Below are 25776 nucleotides of genomic sequence, written 5' to 3' on the forward strand. Positions count from 1 at the left end.
ACAGAGACAGACACACAGACAGACAGACACACAGACAGACACACACACAGAGAGACAGACAGACAGACAGACAGACAGACAGACAGAGACAGACAGACAGACAGACAGACAGAGACAGACACACAGACAGACAGACACACAGACAGACACACACACACACAGAGAGACAGACAGACAGACAGACAGACAGAGACAGACAGACAGATACTTTATTGATCCCAATTTGGGAAAATGTTTGCGTATACTACATTTATTAGGTGAAACCCAAACATACCGACCGTAGGCACAGGCAATAACTGAACCTGTACAGTTCCAGGAAACACTGGTTACATGAAGACCTCTCTCTTGTGTATGTTGAAGGAAATGAAGGCATGAAACCTGCAAACATGAAGAACAATGTCATACAAAGAAGATTAACCCCACCTTGTGTCCAAAAGACTTGCCCAAAAATATTTAAACGTAAAGTCCTCAGCAACAACTACACACTTTCCCATTGTCATTTGGCTGGTGGGCCGTCCCCTGCCTATATAATGAAAAAACACAGTGTTTGCTCATGGGTCCTACTCACTCGCTGCCTGTGATTCTCCCAGTTCACCTGGAACTCATCAAAGGCGTGACTCCTGGCATTTCTGACCAGCTCTCTGACGACAGTGTCCTCCACCCGCTGCAGGAAGTCCCTCAGGCCGGGCAGCTCCAGCCCGTCCTGGAGGAGCAGCTCCTCCTGAGGCTGGGTCTCTGTCTGGGTGCAGCAGGTGGAGGAGGACCCGGCCTGCACCTCGGCCTCAGCTCTGTGCACGGCGCGGGTCTGACAGCTTCTCTGAAATGCCAACAAAATAGGGTGTTAACCATAGAGTCAGACAAATGCATTTAACATCTCATATTCAAATGATCTTTGTCTAGAGCGGGGGCCAAACACCTTTACTATAAGAAGAGCCGGTTTGCCCCCTCTGCCAGCAAACACATTTTGTCTGGAGCTGCAGACAGCTAACAAATGGTTATACATAGTTACACTAAATATACAAAAAAATAGTGTTTAGTATTGCATCTATGTACTTTAAGATCAATAATTAAGAAAAAAGCTGAAAGTCTATTGCTATGTTTACCTGTTATAACAAAAGAAGCAACCAATCCTGTGTGTTGTTCTGGAATTTCTTTCAAGAATTTCAAAAAAAGTTCTGGTTTGATAATATCTCACAATAAATCGAACCTACAGGTAAAACAGCATTGTTGGCAGTAAACAAAGGATTATATACTCAGAATTCAACTGGATCACTGGATTTATCCATATTTATTTTTCCAAGGCTGAAGTTCTGAAACTCCGGATTGTCGCCTCCAGGGAAAGCGGCCAGTTCATACATACAAGTTGCTTCTTCTTTTTTTGAAGTATCATCTCAAACTCCAAAATAAAAAGTCATCCATTATTTATTTCCAATTGCCCACCCCTGGCATAGAGCAACAAGTTATTTGGGGGAAACCTCATTCATGTTGGGTCTGACTGTGAAGTTACTTCCCCCTGTGGCAATTTCCGAACAACACCTGAACCTAACATGTCAGCTAGCTAACGCTGAGAGTTCAATCTGTACATTTCTGGATATACATAAGTGTGTGTGATGCTAACAGACGCACAGTGTGAGTGATGCTAACAGACGCACAGTGTGAGTGATGCTAACAGACGCACAGTGTGAGTGATGCTAACAGACAATCAGACATACCGACTCCTGCGCGGACTGCTGGGATATCCTCCACTGAGAATGAACACTCACTGAGTCCAGGGCTTCGTCAGTAAACATGCTAGTGATCAGCAAAAGAGCATTTCAATCATTAACATTAACTACCATATGTTACATATGGTAGTTAATGTTGATAAGTATGAAGTCCATAGGCGCTTTTCCTACAATCTGAAAAGCTAGCAGTCGAGTCATTCTACAAAGCTAGCGTTACCTTGGATACGGAGAGTCAAGAGAGAAATCCCACTTCCGGTTTTCTCCTGGAAAAAAGCTTGTCCCATATTTGCGTTTTTTTAAATGGATTAATCGCATGGATTTCATGTATTATATTTATCTAGACATAACAAAAAACAAGTTAACCCATCACGATTATATATTCCCACAAAACTCGACCAAGTTGTAGCAAAGTGTAGGTTTTAAATACTGTCAATAGAGTGCCAGGTTGCGTTCCAATAGTCCATTTAGTTTAGGAACCTTCCTAACCAAGTGAAATGACCCGGAAATACGTCAGTGGCAGCCATGTTAAGTGCCGTTCCAATTCTCCAAATGAAAGGAAAGGAGGTTTCAAACTTCCTTTATAACCTCCTTTAGTTTAGGAACCACTGGACCTACCTTACCGAAAGGAGAGGAGAAAATGCTGCCCCACAATGCCTTGCAGCCGCAGCATTTGCGTCACACAACAGTCGGCCGTTCACGGAAACAAACGATTATGACGGAGAAATTATATCATGAAAGTTACGGTGCTTATTAAGCATTTTAAAACGTATGTGGTAAGTTGCCAAAGTGCTTTGTTTTCAACGTTCATCAGTATTATAATCAAAAAGATAAATATGAACGTTAGTTTTTAATGAAATTATCAAATAAAGTCAACATTTCACTGAGCTGTGTGGGGTTTGTTCAACTTTTAAAAGATGTTTGAATGATGTACACACTAGGTGTTAAGGAATAACGTTTATAATAAATACATTAGTATTGATTTTAAGATATTTTCATACAATCATACGTATTGGGATCATTTGTATTAATGTGGACCGGAGGGAGAGGGTGACGAGCATAAATTTCAATTTCCTTTTTTATTTCAATTACAACTTTGGTCATGAAGAATATGTTTCTCTGTTGTCCACGTTCATAAAGCATAAAACAACAGCATCAGAGCACGGTGCAGAGTCTCTAGATTAAGGTGACCAGATTTTCAAAATTAAAACCGGGGACATTTTGAGTTTTGCCGTCAATATATCATTAACATAACCAATTTTCTTCACTGTTAAAGAAAAAAGGGGGACAATTCTGGTTCAATGTAATTCGTACATTTTAACTGTTGGATACAAACAGAAGGACTAGCTCATATATGAGACTTCAAAGGTCTTTTATTTTGAAACTGTACATCAGATTGTCCTGATTCTCTCTGAGTGACTATATGGGGTGTTCTGCTATCACCCTGGAGTGAAATAAGTCTTTGATAATTTGACAGTTTTTTATTTATTCTTGTATAAAAACAGAAGGACGATAGCCCATATTTGAGATTTCAAAAGTATTTTATTTTGAAACTCTACATCAGAATTTCCTGATTTTCTCTGATGGACTAGATGGGGTCTCCTGCTATCACCCTGAAGTGAAATAAGTATTTGATTTACTTCGAATGACTCTTTGATTATGGACAGTTTCCATTAAATAATAATCAAAATATAGATGTACAATAGATCTAATTTGAGATTTTAAACAGCATACATTTTAAATTGTGCTTCAGAAAGTAATGTTATTTTAGGAGTGCTGAGAGATGGTGTCAACATCAATTGAAATGAGTCACCCAGTGGAAATGTTAGATATGTCTTCATAACTGTATCCTTACATTTGACATTCACTCAGTTATAATTTGGTAGTTATACGTAGTTTGTTTTAATTTATTATCGATCACATTATATAGTACATATTTCTTAATTTAAGCTCCAGTATATATGAATATGTTTGGTGGGTCATTCCTAGCATTCGGTGCCATTTAGGTCCCCACCACATTATATCATATATTTTGTATTTAAAAAGGTCTAATGCTTATTTTTTAAAAGCTTGGTTTTAAATGCCAGGATATTAAAAATTCTAAATAATTACTCTGATTTTAGCACAAGTAGGCCAAATTGCTGTGTCCCCAATCATGTTTGCTCAACTTCTGTAACAGATATACAAAAAGAAATCAAAGAAATACAAACAAAATTCTACATTTTTGTGAGTGTTGTATGACCCTTTTGCTAATATTCCTCACCAAATTGAAATTGTTGTTATTAATTCATTTGTATTGAAAATAAAGTATGTGTCCCCTGTTTGAATGTCCCCCCTGTTACTCTGATTTTAATCCCTCTGGACACGCCCCTTTACTATTCTACTATTTGTTTGACTCAAGAAGAAGAAGGATACATTTTGAGTGGGAAATAATCTTCAAGAAGCAGAGTGAATGCGTTCTTCCTTCAACGTTTTTCTAATGTTTTAAAGAACCTAAGTATTGCGGTAAACTAAAGCATAAAATGTCCACCCTGTTATGCTCATTTTTAGTGGAACTGATCATTTGTTTTACATTTAGAAAATATGGTGAATATATCTATCAAATATATGTTTCTGTTGTCACCAAGTGCTAGCTTGATTATCATCACACATGTAGCAATAGCCAAGTTTAGCATAAAATGTCCACCCTGTTACTATTTTTCACAGTAACAGGGTGCACACACAGTAACTGGGGATGGTAAAAAAAAAAAATGTAAGCATAATATCCTGAGCTTGACCAAAATATTTTTCTTATACTTTAACAAGCCATCATTCAGATTAAATAAAAAAAAACCATGGAAAATCATGTTTTTTATTTTTGAATACCCTAGCTGAAATGGCACCGAATGCTTGGAATGACCCTGGTGTGTTTTTTTAGGTATATTTGTTATTGACCGAGTAAACGCTTTTATTTTGAAGGCAGTTTTTACAGGCCTCTACCGTAATGCATAGGATATTCGCGCACCGCAACACAACGTGTGGGCTGGCTTGACTGTGTTTTCCGAAGTGGGGGCTGTTGACCACAATCTGTTTACCCAGTGTTTCCTGACATAAAACGTTTTGTTTTACCTTGCTATGTGTTTTTAACGTATATTAAAAAACGGGGACAGTTTCAACCGGGGACAGGCTAATACAAACGGGGACTGTCCCCGGAAAACGGGGACGTCTGGTCACCCTACTCTAGATGAGTCCCTCGTTCTTATTAAACATCCATGTAGTCCGTTGTATAGAACACTGTAGTTTCCATAGTTTCACCACAGCAGCAGACGCACACAAAGACGTCCGCTGGCGCATCATAAACACGTCAGATAGTGAAAGTGCATTCGGATTCTCTAAAGTACCGCAGTCTCTTCTCCTAAGTCCTTTTGAATTCTCCTATCCACTATCCCTTAACCCCGTGACGTTTCACTCAGAGGTCAAGAAATAGGAGATAGGGTTAGAATTTAGGCGCTGATTTTTGGATTATCGGAACGCAACCCTTATTTCGAGCTATTTTCCAAAATCATATGGAGAAATTGCATTGGTTTTTGTCGAAGGAACCGGAAGGAGTTTACTTCCGGGTTTTAGGACGCGTCACTCTGGGGTTGCGTTCCGATAATCCAAAAATCAGCTCCTAAATAGAAATACCACAAAAAACTGCTGGCGTTTTGGGACACACTATAGAGAATTACTTTAGTCATACTATAGAGTTGGCTATGGTGATCTTATAGTGAAGTTACAGTTATACTATAGTGTTTCCTGTAGTATTTCTATGGTTTTTCGGCCACTATAGGAAATTACTATAGTTATACTATTGAGTTTTATGTAGTATCACTATGGTGCTTTCTATATTATTTCTATGGTTTTTTGGAACACACTATAGCAAATTACTATAGTAATACTATAGAGTTGGCTATGGTGATCTTATAGTGAATCTATAGTTAATTAGCTTTAATAATTATGTATTCATCCCTATAGTAAGTATGGTATCAACAAATAAAAGTTAGCAAGCAGAGCAGTTTCAATTTGAAAGATAGGGACTTTATTAACAAAATAAAATACATTGTTCACATAATATGAATACGAATAACTTAAATGTAAGAAAATTGACAAGAACAATTTAAGGCCCGAAACAGAAATGGTTGGGCAATGAAATTAAGGGGAAAAGTGTCCCAACCCCTATATATAAACACATTTCACATTCATATACTTACAACCCATGCCTCTCTACCAAGTAGTCAGAGATGCAAACTTTGACAAGTTTGAGCCTGGTCGTCTCAGTAAGAATGCCATTAGTTTGCAGTTCATCACATACTTCTGGAATTTTCTTCTTAAGTAGATCAGTTAGGCCATTCAGAATAACTGGTTCTTGTGGCTGAACAAAACAATAAGAGCAAGCACAGCACAAAGTAAAGTTCTGGCCTGTGTGATTTTTTGAAACACAATTTAACAAGCATGCTAAATGTATGACAGACTTCTCTGAGGACAGGCTGAAGATCCGGTGCTTCAGAAAAAAGCACTTGGAATCTGTCAAAGTTACTGATGTTCTCACTTCTATCAACATCTATAAACTCTTGGAAGTCTGTGTTGTATTTTAAAATCCTATCAAGGACAAATCCAAATTCACCTGTTACTTCCAGGAGATGGTTTGTGCTTTGGACACTGTAGATTTTTATTTTTATTTCCTTTTTGCTAGGACTTTAACACATTCCTGCTGCTCATTCCCGCTTCCTGTAATTATAAGAAAAAGACAAATTCATCCTGATGTTGACTAATCATATTATGCCAGATTAAATTAAATGCCATCATCTTTCATCTTCTAGTTAAACCCATTAATACACACCTTATATAAATTATAAGCAGTATGGTAATTTTAAGTTAATTAACTTCACCCATAAAGACAACTTCTTGAGAAGTACAGGGGAGATTCTGCTCAGCCTCAAGTGGCGTTTTCTCCTGGAGGCTGGGTATTTCTTTATATTTTGTATTTGTATTTTACAAAGACTGAAACAGCGCCCCTCTTAATTACAGTTTTTCTCGATTGCTAACACACATTTTTTATAAAATTGCTCAGTTTCTCAGAACACTAAACACAATTCACAAGACAACACACCCAAAGTGCAAAGCACCTAATTTCTCCTGCTAAATCAAGAACTGCACTCAAAACTACATAAACACTTACCAAATGCAAACTTTTGCACCAAATATAACACACTTCATTCATAATACTAGATTGTTTGACCACCCAACTACACACTGCTGAGCATAATCTAAAGCACTTTCATCTTTTATGGTCTATGCTCTGTACATAGAGGTTTCTGCAGAGAAAGATTGCTTTAATATACAGAAATACAGTAAATGAAGAAATACAAATGAGTTGTTGAAAAAAAGTCATTTTATTCAAAACTAACATTGTGCCACATGCATCTCAGCACATAGATACTATGCTTCGGATCTCTCTAAGTGTGATGGCATTGTTTGCCAAAACCCAGTTTGTAACTGCTGCTACCTGTGCCTCATCCTTGGCCTTCGACCTGCACCTCTTTGTTTCTCAGTCTTTCAGATAAACAACAAAGATATAGTGGTTGGTCAGTGTCTGTGTTGCATAAAAGTCTACCACAGTAAATTGTGCAGGATTTGTGTACAGTTATAGTATGCAACATGCCAACAATTCAATTACAGTAATGAAGTAAATACGTTTCACACAACAGATATATGCACTGATATATCATGAGAGTATTCTTCTTTGTCCACGTCCTCTCCCTCCAGCTCTACCTCTACCTCTCATTCTTCCTTCTCTCACTCTCACCCACCTCTTCCTCCTCTTACTCTCAGCCCAGCTCTTCCTCTTCCTTCCATGTTGGCTCTCATTGTTGCTGTAAGAAAGTACTCACCTGTGGTCTTTTTATAGTGCTAACATCCTGATTGATGAGCCAACAATTATGCTATCAGGTGTTTGGTCAGGTGGAACGTGTTTCTTGATTATTGGTCCATGTGTGAGGCATTTTGAATATCAGTGTTTTAAACCTGCTAACATGTGACTTCATGTCAGATTCCTGTGTCTTACGTGGAGAAACGTGTGCAGTGGTTTGCAAAAAGTGCCATGTTGATTTGCAAATTGTGTGAGAAGCTGAAAACGTGTTTAGAGTTTTGGAGATTTGAGCCGATGTTTTGCTCTTTGAGTTTCAGTTAAAATAATTGTGCTTTATGTATACAGGACTGTCTCAGAAAATTAGAATATTGTGATAAAGTTCTTTATTTTCTGTAATGCAATTAAAAAAACTAAAATGTCATACATTCTGGATTCATTACAAATCAACTGAAATATTGCAAGCCTTTTATTATTTTAATATTGCTGATTATGGCATACAGCTTAAGAAAACTCAAAAATCCTATCTCAAAAAATTAGAATAGTTCCTCAGACCAAGTAAAAAAAAAAGATTTATAACAGCAAAACACAATCAAACATTTGAAAATGTCCATTAATGCACTCAGTACTTGGTTGGGAATCCTTTTGCACGGATTACTGCATCAATGCGGCGTGGCATGGAGGCAATCAGCCTGTGGCATTGCTGAGGTGTTATGGATGCCCAGGATGCTTCAATAGCGGCCTTTAGCTCATTAGCATTGTTGGGTCTGGTGTCTTTCAGCTTCTTCTTCACAATACCCCACATATTCTCTATGGGGTTCAGGTCAGGGGAATTTGCAGGCCAATCGAGGACAGTAATGCCATGGTCAGTACACCAGTTACTGGTGGTTTTGGCACTGTGGGCAGGTGCCAGATCATGCTGGAAAATGAATTCCTCATCTCCATAGAGCTTTTCAGCAGACGGAAGCATGTAGTGCTCTAAAATCTCTTGGTACACAGCTGCATTTACTCTGGGCTTGATGAAACACAGTGGACCAACACCAGCAGCTGACATGGCTCCCCAAACCATCGCTGACTGTGGGAACTTCACACTGGATTTCAAGCAACTTGGATTTTGCTCCTCTCCAGCCTTTCTCCAGACTCTGGCGCCTTGACTTCCAAATGAAATACAAAACTTGCTTTCGTCTGAAAAGAGGACTTTGGACCACTGTGCAACTGTCCAGTGCTTCTTTTCCTTAGCCCAAGTCAGACGCCTCTTCCGTTGTCTTGAGTTCAGAAGTGGCTTGACCATGGGAATACGGCTATTGTAGCCCATTTCCCGGACACGTCTGTGAACAGTGACTTTTGATACCTGGACTCCAGCTTCAGTCCACTGTCTTTGAAGCTCCCCCAAATTCTGGAAGCGACTCTTCTTCACAATGCTGTTAAGGCTGCGGTCATCTCTCTTGGTTGTGCAGCGTTTCCTGCCACATTTCCCCCTTCCAACAGACTTTTTGTGGATGTGCTTTGAAACTGCACTCTGTGAACAGCTTGCTCTTTGAGAAATTTCTTTTTGTGTCTTACCCTCCTGATGGAGGGTGTCAATGACGGTCCTCTGGACAGCAGTCAGATCAGCAGTCTTCCCCATACTTGTGATTTAGTTTACTGAACCAAGCTGAGTGTTTTTCAAGGCTCAGGAAACCCTTGCAGGTGTTTCGAGTTAATTAGACGATTCAAGTGATTCGTTGAACACCCTACTAGTATACTTTTTCATGATATTCTAATATTTAGAGATAGGATATTTGAGTTTTCTTAAGCTGTATGCCATAATCAGCAATATTAAAATAATAAAAGGCTTGCAATATTTCAGTTGATTTGTAATGAATCCAGAATGTATGACATTTTTGTTTTTTTAATTGCATTACAGAAAATAAAGAACTTTATCACAATATTCTAATTTTCTGAGACAGTCCTGTAATTGTATGTATAATTTTATTGTTAGCAATCGAGAAAAACTGTAATGTGTGGTGAAACACAGTATGCACGCTACACTCACTCTATACTACACCCGCAGTCCGCTGTGTCAGGGACATGTCAAGGAAAGCCCGCCGGCCTTCCCTTCCAACGATTTGATTGGTCGGAAGGAAAGCCCTTCCCTTCCGACCAATCAAATACTTGGAAGGGAAGGCCTGACGTGCCGTGCGTGACGCTGCATCTCATACACAACTTGCCGTAGCGACAAGAGGCAGATATGAAATCTCCCTTCTACACAATATAATATTTGCAAGTATAGAGTAGTGGCTGATGTTTTATTCAGAAACAGGTCAACTGTAGTGTACACTTACTACCAGGGCAGGAATTTCACGAGGGCCACGAGGGCCATGGCCCCCACTTTGGCCTTGTGCCCTTAAAAATGATATCTGCCATAAGGCCACAGTGGCCTTGATGCCCTCTCTGACAAAGTTTTGTGGTTTAGCAGTCTGCCTCTTTTCTGACACGGCTTCAACACCAGCATATTTTGAAGGAGGAAAAATAAATCAGCGGTGCGCTTGATTTGAGCCTGGAATGCACCGCTCGGACGGTCTATGATGACAGTTGACATCAGTCTAGGACCTATCTCCGCCCACCCCCTCACGCGTCCGTGTGCGTAGGACGGTCTAGGACCAAGCTAGCTGATTCTCCGCTCAAGAAAAGGCTGAGGTGAGGTAAGGTTTTGTGATGATCCTGTTTGCCGTTAAGTTTTTCATTTGTCCAGCTTTAAGTGTAATTTTATGGATAACATTACTATTTCTTGCTCGTATGGTAATGCATAATTATAATATTTTGAAGTGTTTTTGTTACTACTTGGATAAGTTATGTTGCAGTTGTGTTCTTTTTTTATTATTATCTAGTGCTAGGCAGTTAGCGCTGTGTTGTTAGCTGTCAAAGACCTCTGTGCAGACTTATTTGACCACCGGCGATCGCAGACGGAAGTTCAAAGTTTGCTGCTCGTTTATATCGCCCAATTTTCAAAACGCGATCAAAATAACCATTCACATGTCTTGTGGCATGCCTGGACTGTCCACAAAAAAATTACGTTACCCCCACTGGCCAGAACTAGCTTAGTTAGCTTAGCATAGCAACTGCCATTCAATTACATTGTAATTGACGTCCTTTCAAAACATATTGTGTTAAAGTTATTATGTAAGCTTAAATAAAGTAATGAACTCATTATTTACCTTTCGGGCGTCTGGAAAATGGCCTTGGTTTTGTGGAAATGTCCAGGGAAACCGTTTATATGCTTAATCCATTTACAACGTAAAACAGTCAGTATTTTTTCATGTAATTCCACCATGATGTCGGCCAATTCTTTCTGGTCAGCCGAAACAAATGTATGCATAATGCCATACATCGACAAACTTGTGAAGAAGTCCCCTATCAAACCAAAAGGTCTTCATTTGTTGTCAACCAACTGTTTCTCAAAGACGGCGCTATATTTCATGTGTGCACCGAACCGAGTTTCCATTACAGAAAAGCGTGACTTCCGTATCTGACCTCGTACTCAAAAGGTGGAATAAAAGTCAATACACTTTGATACGGGGTCAGTCAAACAGACCCGAGATTCCTGGTGTTATACCACCTATTGTTTGTAAGGGGTATTGCATGCCTTTCTGTCTCCAAATTAAGCCATCATCCCATTTGCGCAAAGAGGTTAACGTGAACGACTGCCAATCAATAAGAGATTTTGTCTCATTGTTTTTTGTGTTGTTACTTGCAGCAACATTAGTTTGTTTTCTTTTATCATCCCCAGATAAAACTATGCCGAGCAAACAGCGAAGGGAGAAGTGTATTAAAAGAAACTTTGAAGATGCAGCTAAAAACTGCAAAACAATGGACTCATTTTTCAGGAGGTAAGTGGTAAATAATGATTCAAGAGGGAACAAGATATTGTAGTTTGTTAGTAAAAGTAACAGCAGCACACCTAAAATTAAGGTGACAGATTATGACACTCTGCCCCCGATTAAAACTGTCCCCAATTTGAACGGGAGAGAAATAAGCTAAGTATATAAGTTAGGGTAACCAGTTAAAATAACGTACAGAGGTTGTATCGCATATTGAACACTCATTATTAGTGTTTATTAGTTAATTAGTTCTATAAGATAAGTCACATTACCCTTTCAGTTATACATCACATTACGTTTATTAATTTATGTTAAAAGTATGTGATCAAATGGACATATTAAATTAAAATACTAATTGTTTTTTAGTTGCAGTAAGGCAGATCAGTCAGTGGACAGAGAGCCAGAAAAAAAAAAACAGAGAGTTGGACATGAAGAAGAGCAGACAAGAGTGGAGAGACAAAGTCCAGTGAACATTGATGAGAGAGGAGGAGATGATGAAGGCCTTGATAATGATAGGGAAACAGAAGTAACAGGAGGAGATTCTGAAGTACCAAGACAACGAGATGGTAGAGGAGGAGAAAGAAATGAGACAGATTTAGAGAAGGTTGGAGGAGACAAAGGGCTAGAAACCAGGGAAGAGAGAGGACAAGAAAAGGCAGGAGAAGATGAGACCGATTACAGGAACAAGGGAGAGGAAAGGAGAGAAAAAGGAGAAGACATGGAGGGACCGGGACAAGGCCATGACCAAGAGGTAGATGGAAACAGCAAGAAGAGAAAAACTACTGCCACCACTGTAGAGTCTTGGGGGTATGACTGGCTGCACTTTGAGAAGGACAAGGAAGACTATGTTACTAAGTTGTGGTGCTGCATCTGCAGGGAGCACTATAAAAACCGCACTGCACAACACACATATATCCATAACACAGACACATACATAACTGGCAGCACAAATGTTAAAACATTTACAGCCAAAACACATTATGAGTCAAAAGCTCACATCACAGCATGGCAGCAATCAAATCAGGCTCCAACTACTTCGAAAACAGTTACACAGCTCCAGAAGCTCAACAACAAAACCGAAACAAAGATGTGCAAGTTATTTGACATTGCATACACTGTAGCATATACTGAGCAGCCGTTTAGTCTGTACAAGACTCTTGTGTCAGTGGAGCGCAAGCATGGGGTGGAGCTCGGGTTCACCTACCATAATTCAAAGTCCTGCCGCATATTCATTGAGCACATTGCTGGCAGCATCAGAGACCAACTTCAAACTCTGAAAAAATGTGAGCCTTTCTACTGCTCCTTACTGTTTGATGGCAGCACAGACAAAGGAACATCAGATAAGGAAGTCATAAGCATAAAGCTTATTGAACACGGCTCCCCGACAATCAGATTACTTGGGTAAGAATAAGAGAGACAAATAGTCTACTATATAGATGTAAAAATATGTTTGTTTGTTTTTTTGCTTTACAATTAATTAGAAAAGGGCAGGACAATTGAGAGAAAGAATGTAATGATTTTACATAGGTTTAGGTGATTGTAATTACATTTTCACTTATTTAATAGTAAGAAGACCTAATTCTTAATTTCTTTTTTGTGTTCCATATTTTTTAAAGTATTGCAGAGCCAACAGCATGTAATGCAGATGGAATATTTGAGGCCATTATGGAAAAGTGTGCAGACAACAACATTGATCTGAGTGGCTGCTTGACAGCAACAGCAGCTGATGGTGCAGCAGTCAATTTTGGGAAGACAAATGGTGTCCTCACCAAACTACAGGGACATGTGCCGTGGATGCTTAAAGTACATTGCATTGCCCACAGACTAGAGCTATGTCTGAAGGATGCCTTCAAGGGCACATACTTTGAACAGGTAGGAGGAGTAATTCTTCTATAAAATATGAAAATAGAATTTGTAATACAATGTCTGATTAATGCCTTAATAATGCCTATTTAATTCTGTATTTTCTGTTTTTCTTTGAACAAGATTGATGACCTGCTCATGAAGATTTACTCTCTCTACCGTCGTTCTCCCAAAAAATGGAGGGAGTTGAAGGCCATTGGAGAGGAACTGGAGGAGCACGTCATTAAACCAGCTCGCTCCGTGGGGACCAGGTGGATAGATCACAGGAGGAGGGCTGTTTCCTGTCTTGCGACAAAAAACTACAGAAGCATTGTTACCCACCTCCAGGAAAGACAGGATGAGGCATCACCAGACAAAGAAAAGATCAGGGCAGTGTTAAGGCAGTTGACCTCACCAAAGTTTATTCTTCACATGGCACTGTATCAGGATCTTCTATCTGACCTGGCTGAACTCTCACTGAATTTCCAAGGCGATCAACTGCCCTTGTCGTGTGTGCGTAGCAGGATCCTGGCTGCACAGGCTGCGCTACGCAAACAAACAGAGAAGCCAGGCCCCTATCTCCGTCCAGTGCTTGAGTCCTTCACAACCACCAGTGAGGAATTTGCATACAATGATATTAACATCAGAAAGTCCAATGTTTCTGCCGAAGCCTTCCTTCTTTCAAGGAAAAACATAGTTGACAACATCATTGCGGCCATTGGTGAGAGATTCTCTACTTTCTCCACCGACCCTGTACTCCTGGCTGCCGAAATATTCGATCCCATCAATTTCCCAACAGAACCAAATTTCTTAGAGGAGTTTGGGGAGGAGGAAATCCATCATTTGTGTAAACACTTCGAGCCCCTCCTGACCAAAAATGGCTGCAATGTGCCTGAGGTAGACAAAGAATGGTTCAGAGCCAAACACGGCATTGTGCGTCACCATAGTAGGGAAACTTTCCTCCCATTATGGTCCAGATTCTTGTTGGAGAAGGGAAGAATGTACCCCAATCTGCTGCACCTAATACAAATAGTCCTAGTTTTTCCTGTCTCTACCTCTCAAGTTGAACGGCAGTTCTCAGTAATGAAGAGAATGCAGGGCGATTGGCGTTTAAGCCTGCACACTTCAACAATTGAAGATCTACTCCTCATCAAATCCCAGGGTTGTGCTCCTGCTGAATATCAAAGTGATGAAGCTGTGGCAAGATGGTGGGCAGCTGGCATCAACAAAAGGACACCCAATATTCATCCCTATGGTCAAAGGAACCCCAAAAGTCCAAATCTCCCTGACTCGTCATCATCTCCATCTTCAAGTGACTCAGAATAAGGACGCACCTTGACGTAGGCCCACTACCACAGTCTCACAGTGAGCCAAACATGTCTGTGCTATAAGAATCCTTTGTAGTTTTAATAAAGAATTTGTTTAATTGCAATTTGGTGTCCATTGAATGCTTAATAAATATATATAAAAGTATTGTAAATGCATATACAATCGTAGTCACTTCATATCGTATGTTAAATCATTGTTTTAATTTATGGCCTTGGTGCCCTGGCTTTTGGCCTTTGTGCCCTTAAAAAATTGACAACTCAAAAGGCCAAGTGGCCTTGCCCCTAAAATGACGAAATTCCAGGCCTGATTACAATTTAATCACGGTAAAATATGTTAATTTTGTTGTAGTTGTAGTAGCTCCCGACACAGCTGACAGCCGCGGTGAAACTCGAGGGATTAGAACGAAGCGAATATTCGCATCGTGTCCGGTGTGAACGCAGCATTAATCATGTAAAATAAGCAATATCTACAAGTATGCAAGCTTACCTGTTTGTGTTTAATTGAGTAGGCTATTGTAGCTAGCTCCGTATTCTTCTGTCTTTCCATGAGATGAGTGAACGCAGCTGCAAGTATGCACGTGACGTGACCACGTTTTTTAAGGACCGCCCACAAAGGAAATTACACACAGTGTATGGAACTGCAAGAATGTGTATGGACCTGCATTCGAAAAACCACCTGAGCGGCGCTGTTCTATACACTGAGATACACTCAATAAACATGTTTTGTGGTATAAACTGACTTTTCAGAAAATGAGGATTTAAGTTAGTTAGACAGTAACAAACATGGATAAACTCTTAAGTTTTAAGCGGATATCAGCATAGGGTACAAAAGGACTTTGTCAGAAATTAGGATTTATGTTAGTAAGACACTAAAAAACATGGATACACTCTAAGTTTTAAGCGGACTTCGGCATAGTCAATGTTTACCACCAAGGTTCGCGTAACGCTGGTGGGTAGTCAGGTAAAATGGTAGGTTATACCACATTGACCAACAGACACACACACACACACACACACACACACACACACACACACACACACACACACACACACACACACACACACACACACACACACACACACTGGCAGATGAAAGTATCAGCGAGAGCAGCAGCGCATTTGCAACTTGGAAATATAACCACTATTTTCGCTTTGCCCGAAAGGAAAAGACCAAGAAAGGTTAAACAAAGAAGGGAATGTGCCAGTCTCTTGCGTGAGATTACTGACTTAACATACCATCTGCAAGATGAAGATTACCTTAAAACGTTAACTGACCAACTGACCGAGATCTTGGAAGATGTGAAGCTACACACTTCACATGATCAGAGCCTTCCTCTGACGTTCACACCTAAGAAAAGGGAGAAGGAGATGGCCAACCTGCCTGTGAAAACCGTGCCACAAAAGCACCCATTCACAAAAAGGGTAGGCTGCTTTGCAGAAGCTATGAGGTTGAACTTCCGGGTCAGCAAGAATTTGAAATGAACTTTTTAAAACATTTAACTGTACAGTTCGGCATTCATATCTTTATTATTATTATTATTATATCACATATTGTTGTTATATATTGTATAATGTGCAATTTGACTTTTTATGTAAATATATTTTAACTTCTTATTTATCCATACATATTTTTATTCTATTTAATTACAACTTGTATTGCAACATTTTTACTTTAACTCTGTAAGGTTACATTATCCTTTTAGTCTTTTTATTTATCTTGTATTGCACATTGTTATTCTTACTTCCTATGTTAATGTACATCTTTTAATTGTATTTTATTATATCTTTGTTGTATTGCCCTCTTTTACTTTCACGTCTTATTTCAACATAATTAAGTTATTTAAAATCATATTGAACATTTCTGCTTTCATTTCTTGTTTGTTTTATATGTTTATATACATATGGTTATTTTATTTTGCATTGACAATTTTTGATTTTACTTCCTATAGTTACATTCATCTTTTTATTATATTTGTATTATCTTGAAATTCACACTTTAAAGTGGGGGCAAAAAAGTATTTAGTCAGCCACCAATTGTGCAAGTTCTCCCACTTAAAAAGATGAGAGGCCTGTAATTTTCATCCTAGGTATACCTGGGTATACCTCAACTATGAGACAAAATGAGAAAAAAAAAATCCAGAAAATCACATTGTCTGATTTTTAAAGAATTTATTTGCAAATGATGGTGGAAAATAAGAATAACAAAAGTTCATCTCAATACTTTGTTATATACCCTTTGTTGGCAATGACAGAGGTCAAACGTTTTCTGTAAGTCTTCACAAGGTTTTCACACACTGTTGCTGGTATTTTGGCCCATTCCTCGATGCAGATCTCCTCTAGAGCAGTGATGTTTTGGGGCTGACGCTGGGCAACAGGGACTTTCAACTCCCTCCAAAGATTTTCTATGGGGTTGAGATCTGGAGACTGGCTAGGCCACTCAAGGACCTTGAAATGCTTCTTACGAAGCCACTCCTTCGTTGCCCGGGCGGTGTGTTTGGGATCATTGTCATGCTGAAAGACCCAGCCACGTTTCATCTTCAATGCCCTTGCTGATGGAAGGAGGTTGTCACTCAAAATCTCACGATACATGCCCCCTTCATTCTTTCCTTTACACAGATCAGTCGTCCTGGTCCCTTTGCAGAAAAACATCCCCAAAGCATGATGTTTCCAGCCCCATGTTTCACAGTAGGTATGGTGTTCTTTGGATGCAACTCAGCATTCTTTCTCCTCCAAACACGTCTAGTTGAGTTTTTACCAAAAAGTTATATTTTGGTTTCATCTGACCATATGACATTCTCCCAATCCTCTTCTTGATCATCTAAATGCTCTCTAGCAAACTTCAGACGGGCCTGGACATGTACTGGCTTAAGCAGGGGGACACGTCTGGCACTGCAGGATTTGAGTCCCTGCCGGCGTAGTGTGTTACTGATGCTAGCCTTTGTTACTTTGGTCCCAGCTTTCTGCAGGTCATTGACTAGGTCCACCCCGTGTGGTTCTGGGATTTTTGCTCAACGTTCTTGTGATCATTTTGACCCCACGGGGTGAGATCTTGCGTGGAGCCCCAGATCGAGGGAGATTATCAGCGGTCTTGTATGTCTTCCATTTTCTAATAATTGCTCCCACAGTTGATTTCTTCACACCAAGCTGCTTACCTATTGCAGATTCAGTCTTCCCAGCCTGGTGCAGGTCTACAATTTTGTTTCTGGTGTTCTTTGACAGCTCTTTGGTCTTGGCCATAGTGGATTTTAGAGTGTGACTGTTTGAGGTTGTGGACAGGTGTCTTTTATACTGATAACGAGTTCAAACAAGTGCCATTAATACAGTTAACAAGTGGAGGACAGAGGAGGCTCTTAAAGAAGAAGTTACATGTCTGTGAGAGCCAGAAATCTTGTTTGTTTGTAGGTGACCAAATACTTATTTTCCACCATAATTTGCAAGTAAATTCTTTAAAAATCAGACAATGTGATTTTCTGGATTTTTTTTTCTAATTTTGTCTCTCATAGTTGAGGTATACATAGGATAAACATTACAGGCCTCTCTCATCTTTTAAAGTGGGAGAACTTGCACAATTGGTGGCTGACTAAATACTTTTTTGCCCCACTGTATACATTTAGCTCTGTATTAAGTTATTTTGGTTGTTCTAAAATTGAGCAACTGTCACAAAACAACATTTCCTCCACAGGATTATGAAATGATTCTGATTTAACTTCCATGATGAAATACTGGTCAGATATCCACCAGATCTTTTAGTGATTTATGTCTCTCTTGGAGAAATTAAATCGCAACATCCAATAAAAAAGTTCAAAACACAAATACACAACCGAAAATAATACATGTAATACTATAATATAAAGAGATGGACGAATTCATTTCAATAAACATGTGAAAACTAAATAATACAGGTTTTAAGGGGTTTATTTGTGTGAAAACGGCAGCAGCCAGTAAAGTAAAGGGCGTCGTCTCTTGTCCTCGGTGGCAGATTACGTCACTTCCGCCTAAAACCCAGCATATTACTATGACTGGGGCCGTTTCTCAATCGCGAGGAAACTGGCTTCCAAGCCAATATTTCAAGGATACTACGTCATCGAGTGCGGCCGAAGGACTGTTCCAATCTCCAGCATACTTGGAATTCCACAGAGGCCACGTCCTTGGTTTGGGGGTAATTTTGAGGCTGCACATGGGTAGACTTCGCGTCCTTCAAATCCCCACAATGCTTTGCGCACGGACCAATTTCAAAAACCCTTGCGGAGAATGGCTGAACCGACGCAGCACAGCACACATTTAAATGTAAGTATGTAGTGGCGTAGAACATGTGTTGGTAAATATGTTACTTTGTCGCATTTGTTATCACCAAAAATGTGTTCCGTGAAAGTAAAGTAAGTTCATAATTAGATAGACATCGCGAGGTATTTATTTTCGGTACAGTTTATGTTGAAACCGTTAGAGTGGCACACTTGTTAGCCTGTTCCATTCTTCTTTGTTTTCCGAAGCCGTGGCTTGGAAATATACTTGTTTCGTTTCTGAAGGAAGTGACTTGGAAGTACGTGACTACGAAGCCAGTATCCTCGCGATTGAGAAACGGCCTGTATCTTTAAACATCCAAATAACAGCAACATAACGCCTGATGTCAATATAAATTAAGCAGTTAAATCAGGGTTTCCCACACATAGACTTTATTCGTCCGCGACCATGACCGCCATCTGCGATCGATTAACTTGTGGACAATGATCCCTCTCTCTACACCTCCTGTACCCAGTCCCGGACTGGACATCGGGAGGACCGGGGGGGTTGGCCACTGTCATACAGATCATAAATCAAAGCCCTCGATTAGTCGCTGTGTGTCATTCAAGCTCGGGATAACCTCAGCTCAGGTGAGGTAAAGGACTCTTGAGTGTTTAGATAGTTCACTTAGTCTAAGTTCTCAGTGGGTCTCAAACGGTTTGGTCACCATTTATGTAAACACATATTTCCATTTGAGGGGGGAGTGATTAGTAAAATATGCATGAATAAATACATAAAAAGTTAACTAGGTGAAAAAAGGTTACTTTTGAAACTCGTTGAGAGCTAAAACAGGTCTTTGCTGCTGCTTCAAAGAGTAGCAGGGGGAGAGGAGGGAGACAGGAGAGGCTGATTCAGGAGCACAGACACACTCACAACTATAAATGAACCAAAAATAAATAAGTTTCAGTGTTTTTTCATATTGGATATGGTATGTTATTGGTTATGGCCATCATTTTATGATTATTGAAATGTGTACAGTTCTGTTTCATAGTGGTGTTTCCATAGATCTAGTCTCTTTATTTTCCCCTCAAAGTGCACCAGATTGATGCATTTAACTCCAAAATAAAAAATCTTACCGGGGGAGCATGCCCCCGGACCGCGCTAGAGGATATGAGGTCCACCCCCACTTAAAATTACATTGACAGGTTCCTAAATACATTTACCATTTTTGTTAAATAGTAACCCATGTCCATATGTTTATTTGTGGGTAGTAGATTAAGGTTAATGTTGTTGCATGTCCCAAAGGCACGGCACTTCAAGCCCCCCCAAGTACATTTCTGATCTGTGGGAAACACTGTAGCACTGCCTTGTGCTCTGTTAATATGTCTCCTTTATTTAAATGTTTAGGCCAAACTACTGCCACATATTTAGAACAAAGGTCACAATACTTGCCAGAAGCATCCGTTCATCCTTTTTATTCACAAAATCTTAATACAGTCAAAGATTATCACCATCTGCTGAACCCACTGCAGACTGCGGGGGCAAGAAACTGTTTAGTTTGCCAAAAGGTCATATACAACAAAAGATAAACAATAAAGACAAATCCAATCATGTATAATTATTTATTGTAACAAAGCCACTAAACTTAATCTAATGTGAACAAAAGAAACACTTTAGGCTCCCTAGAGGATTCCACAGAACGCGTTCTCTCTCCCAACACAAAATGTCAGGTCAAGCTAAAACTTAGATCTTTAGGTTGTTTCTATATATACAAAAAAAAAAAAGTGTATTTCAAACCATCTGCGGTTGTCTGAAACAAGATAATTGTATTTAACAGAAGCCCAGCTTGGTTGTCAAAACCTCGCTGCCTCCCCCCCACACACCTCCCCATTAAACAAGTGTCTTACCAAGATACGCTGATATCTCAGAACATTTAGAACAGCTGTTAAGGAACAAGCAGGTGCTTTCAGTCAGTTCCATTAGAACAATAAGTCACAAAGGAAATGCAACTTCCAATAAGCCTTGGTATCCCCACCACTAGATATACTGTAATATACATTGATATGTAGAAGTGGCAAAGGATGCTATCAAGTTATCACGGCACCAAGGCTTATTTTTTATTGAACCCACAACAGAAACTGATTTTCATATTTTACATAGAAATTGCTATGGTACGTATTTGAAATCTACGTAGGATGATGTGCAGAATGTTACAAAAAAGTTTGAACCTTTCGCATGTCTTTGGGTGATGTAGAGAAACAATCAAAGGGGAGACTAGAGGAGTGAATGACGCCCCCCCCCCCCCCCCCCGGTGTATGCATTATGGACAGGCTGAAGCTTCAGAGGAAGAGAGGCTGACAACACGCAGGGAAAAACGATTTTTGTGTTGTATCTTTACAAACCCCCCCCCATATTAATCCTGTGGGTTGTAGGATGATCACAGAGGGAGGAAAGAGTCTGCTGAACTGTTTAATCATCCTCATCCTGAAAGAAAAGAAAATTCAGATCTGAGTTTTTAACAGTCGGGGACAGGAAGTGCCAGCCATTACAGTAACAGATCACACTAAGATTTGTCTATAATCTATAATATCCTTACCTCGCCATCTTCTCCATCCTCCTCCTCATCCTCTTCACCTTCCTCTTCTTCCCCCTCGTCGATATCTTCTAGACCCTCCTCGTCGTCGTCATCATCATCATCACCTTCCTCATCCTCCATGTCAGGGACCTTGGGAACAATGATCCATTAAACCTTGATTCCTCAGTATTAATGATTGCAGTTTGGAGCCTGGCCCTCACTGACTCTGCAGACCAGTACAAACACCCTTAGGTGTCGAATTATCAGTCCAGATTTTCTTTTACACAACGCTCTAACTGTTACCTAACGTTTTACCAGCAGTATTTAAAATGTGAAGCAGGACATTTCAGTCGGAAAATAAACATGTCAGTGCTCTCTGGTGGAAAAACGATGGAAATGGAGAATTTCATTGCATCGTATAGAAATATATCTGTGAGCCGGTAATATCATGTTAATCAGGCACTCAAATAAATAAATAAAAAATAACACTAGTATTTTAAGATACTCAACTTAAATATACTGTAGATGGAACATGAGTTCTGATCTTTGAACAGGCTAATTTGAAGTCTCTTATTAAAACCACAATGCTAATATTGATCTCAAATGAAGCCAACCCAAGTACATCATACAGCACAGCTCAATATGGCACAGAACCAATGGTATATATTCTGTAAGATAAATATTGCATTTCTACTTTTTATCTCATTCATACAAAAAGAGATCAAATAGTTTTGACCAACTCAGATTAAATAAACACTGTGCAGCCTGCGTTCACATTTATAGATCTGGACCCCAATCTTCTTCTACCACAGGGCTGTTTCCCCGTCTACAGTTTCTCAGGAGCAGCAGCTGAGAGTGAGCCTACCAGGTAGTACTGCAGCGGGTTGGGCCAGATGTCGTCTTTGATCACCTCTCCCAGCTCGTCGGCGCCAGCATCTGAGTGGTCTGTGAACCAGGTGAAGAAGCTCTCAGGCTCCTCGTGCTGCCGCTTCTTCCCCGCTTTGTTCGGCGTCTGCCCGCTTCGCTTCGTCAGGTCCTGAGGAGGAAGCGTGTTTGGACAAGAGGGTTAAATGAAAGAATAATAATAATAATAGCAGCCATTGTTACACGTGAAAGACCCAAAAACGTTAAGCAAGCCCAACATTGGGAGGACTAGATAAGGTGAATAGTCAAGTGTAGCACTAATTAACTAAAAGTTGCACCCTCTTGGTTTGTGATATTAGTGTTGTAATAGAAGACAGATCATTGTATTATTTTTCACATCACACATACAATCTCAAGAAAAATGCAAACCCACCTTTCCAGCTTTCCACTTGATTTCCGTTGATTTGGAAACAGGATCCCCGCTCTCGTTGACATTAAACTCTTTGGAGAGGGCTTTGTTCTCAAAGTATGGGTTTTCATCAAAATACTGCAGGAAAGAAAACATTACCATCAGCATATGAGATGCATGACAATTAAAATGCACTAACAAAAAGTTGACGTGAAAACTTACAAAATCTATTCTATATCCAGACTTGATATCCTCGAACTCAGTGACCTCCACCCTCGACAAGTAATGAAGCGCTTCCTCGTCCTCCTCCCCCAGAAGAGCTGAAACTACAGATCAGACACTGAGCTGCTGACCACAACACTTTGTGTGCTAATCACAAACACATTTAACAGCATAGCGCAATCGTGGCCACTTGATAAACTGATGATGAGCTCTTCAGGTTAGAGACACCATATGCACACATACAGAATAATATGTACGACAAATACAAATGGTTTACCTTGTGGATGGTTGACGAATGTTGTGACCCAGAAGTTGGGGATTTTGGCTATGAGTTCTGATCGCTTCTGAAAGAACGGCTGGCGTAATTTGTTGTACTTCTGCTCGACTTTTAAAATGTCTTCGCTTGCCTGTTCATTCAGTCTGAGGAGAAAAAGACAGAAAACTGTAAGAAATCCTTCTCCATGCAACAATATGTCTTTACTCTAAATAAACTAAAGTATAACTCACCTGTCAATTTCATTCTGTACTTCGTCAATGTGTTCAATTGCTTCCTGTTGCTCTTTTTCTGAAAAGAAAAGAAAAACTATTTGAAACTTCAAGTGTGAGGAATGTCTTCTAAAATTAGCACAATTTACCTGCCAAATATGTAGAAAAAAACTGAAAAACCAATGGTAATAAAAGGCTGGTAAAATTAGAACTTGACTTTGGTTCATTTTAAGCATCTGAGCACTGTAAAAAGCTATAGATACATTTAGAATGTTATAATGAATTTGCACATTGGTTAAGTAAATCATTAACAAGCGCATTGTGGTATAACATTGTATAAAAGTAATATTTTACATTTTAATATATCCTGCTCAGCAAATATCTTGTTCACAAAAGGTTAAAATAGAAAAATATCAGATTTTACAACCGTCAAATATCTCGGTCTGGATATGCGCTTTTCTGGCAAACAAAAGGACACAAAAATTGTCCCTATTTGGGATAAATAAAAAACTAGTCTGTTCAATAAAAAAGGATTAGATACTTCACAATCTTTCCCACAGAGCACAAATCACTAGCTATTTAATATGGTTAATTGAAGTCAAGACTTTATAGCCTAATTTTACAGAAAATGTTGCCCGGAACTGACAAGATTCAAATGTTTAATGTCATAAGATACACAACTACATTCAATTCCTGCTAAAAAACCGTTACCTAAGCCATTAATCAGAATGTTGGAAATTATAGTTTCATTTTTCTCAACGTTAAGCTTAACTTGTTATTTCACCGGTGTCACGTAGAATACATCTGAATATCATTTCTAAGTATATTTCGTTGATTTTAGTAACGCAATGAGCCTGATTTACGCCAGGCGTGTTGTGTAGCTTCCTGTTGCTTCTAAAGGCGGCCCGGTTTGAATGAGCGGTTTAGCGACATCTCGATACAAAATGCTATCTTCATGTCTCCGATGTTATCATTCTGCAGTGTCCACTAAGCTTCTTTACTACAGTTCTCCACGTGTTAGCATGGGTCTCGACCACAGAGAAAGAGGTTTGAGCTTTGGAAGGAAAACGTCGCACTTGTTTACATTTTGCACATCTACTCGTGCACACAAAGCCAGACTCACAAGCATGGTCTGTTAACTGAACAGCTCATAACGCTGGCAGTGTCCGGCCTTTCTTGACCAGTGGAAACGTGATAACGGAACGGTATGGAGATTGTTGAAGTTGCTGATAGTGTGGGGGAAACACTCGTGCATCACAATTTTAACGTTAAGAGGAGCCGCGCAGATGCAAACGATTACATCAGTTACGTCATCTCCTTACAACAGACCTGCACACAGTCTAGCTATATTAACAATTACTGCACATTACGCTTAAAGCTATGCAAATACGGACCATCTTCGTGTGAAGTAGCCCATGTAAGCTAATGGCTAGCTAACCTCTCATGCTGGCTAAATAGTTAGCGTGTGCTATCATGCTACATTACTGCACAGAGCTGCACGCCACTATTTAGCCCCCAAGGAGTAAGGTTAAATTCAACATAAGGTACGTTAAGATCTTCCTCTGTAAACAAGCATTATTCGAAAAAACATAACACATTACACACAAAATAACAACATGACGATAAACAAATGAAAATGGCGTTGAACAGGATAACCGCCATTCCTTAACGTTACCAGAGGTCTCCTCCGCTCCGTCGTGATTTGAATTCTCCTTTCTGTTGACTTTCGCCGTTGAGGCCGACATGGTTATCGTTTGCCGTGAGACTTTTAACCAGATATATATTCCGGGTTGTTTAAAGCTCTTCTCTGGAGGATAAAAGTTACTTCCACCTTACACACAGTGCGTGTCTTGAAGCCTACGATAAGGAGGAATGAGTTCAGCTCCGCACGCTTGTTTCCCTCTGCGCTGCTGGGTCTGTGAACATGTGTGGTGCTCTACTGCTCCCGGCTGGCTGGAGTGCGACAATGCAACTTCTTCTTCTTTTTATTTAATGGCGGGTGGCACAAGGACGATGCATTACCGCCACTTATTATGCTGGAGTGTGGCCCACAAATCATGGGAAACCAGCGAGCTACAAGGAAGAAGGGGAGGGGATTTTTGTATACATTAAATAATCAAAAAGCAATCAAAATTCAATAAAAATGTCTTCACCAACCCAGTTAGGAACTGTTAGAAATTTAAAATCAATGTTTTGATGGTATAATGTAGTTTAAACATACTGTCAAGTTAAATGCTATTTTATACTGAAAAACCAGAAATTCTTGTGCACAAGCAGTTAAGCTTTTATTCTGAAAATCCTTCATCTACGGTTAGCATTTAGCATGTGGCTAATATACGATTTCCTAAAGAGGTGAATTGA

General features: G+C 39.7%; 3 protein-coding genes across 7 annotated transcripts in view; 1 reads left to right on the plus strand and 2 right to left on the minus strand.

The window, feature by feature from the left end:
* dync2i2 (dynein 2 intermediate chain 2) overlaps positions 1-2187 on the minus strand; it is a 7611-nt gene extending 5424 nt beyond the window's left edge. The window contains exons 1-4 of the mRNA XM_079658631.1: positions 1942-2187; positions 1713-1791; positions 569-817; positions 275-378 (exon numbers count right to left, since the gene is read on the minus strand). Coding sequence (XP_079514757.1) covers positions 275-378; positions 569-817; positions 1713-1791; positions 1942-2048 — 539 coding nt within the window. The 5' untranslated portion in view covers positions 2049-2187. The remainder of the gene's footprint in view (positions 1-274; positions 379-568; positions 818-1712; positions 1792-1941) is intronic.
* Positions 2188-10269: 8082 nt separating this feature from the next.
* LOC307024480 (zinc finger protein 862-like) lies at positions 10270-14892 on the plus strand. 5 transcript variants are annotated; one of them, XM_079658629.1, is made up of 5 exons: positions 10270-10292; positions 11378-11477; positions 11835-12219; positions 13085-13340; positions 13455-14892. In XM_079658629.1, exons 3-5 carry the CDS (start codon positions 12134-12136, stop codon positions 14634-14636), a joined length of 1524 nt encoding a protein of 507 aa, XP_079514755.1. In that variant the 5' UTR covers positions 10270-10292; positions 11378-11477; positions 11835-12133; the 3' UTR covers positions 14637-14892. The 5 variants fall into 5 exon arrangements, with proteins under 5 accessions (XP_079514755.1, XP_079514754.1, XP_079514753.1 ...); XM_079658628.1 differs by lacking the exon at positions 11835-12219 and having other exon boundaries at positions 10275-10292; XM_079658627.1 differs by lacking the exons at positions 10270-10292; positions 11835-12219 and having other exon boundaries at positions 10936-11477.
* A 5426-nt stretch (positions 14893-20318) lies between these two features.
* Positions 20319-25386, minus strand: setb (SET nuclear proto-oncogene b). The gene is made up of 8 exons (XM_079658632.1): positions 25091-25386; positions 23437-23494; positions 23207-23349; positions 22930-23033; positions 22732-22845; positions 22300-22470; positions 21456-21584; positions 20319-21343 (listed from the first exon to the last, which is right to left on the minus strand). The coding sequence occupies exons 1-8, from the start codon at positions 25158-25160 to the stop codon at positions 21329-21331; spliced, it is 804 nt and encodes a 267-aa protein (XP_079514758.1). The 5' UTR covers positions 25161-25386; the 3' UTR covers positions 20319-21328.
* Positions 25387-25776: the final 390 nt, after the last annotated feature.

Source organism: Notothenia rossii (genome assembly GCF_949606895.1).
Source record: "Notothenia rossii genome assembly, chromosome: 11".
NCBI classification, from domain to species: domain Eukaryota; kingdom Metazoa; phylum Chordata; class Actinopteri; order Perciformes; family Nototheniidae; genus Notothenia; species Notothenia rossii.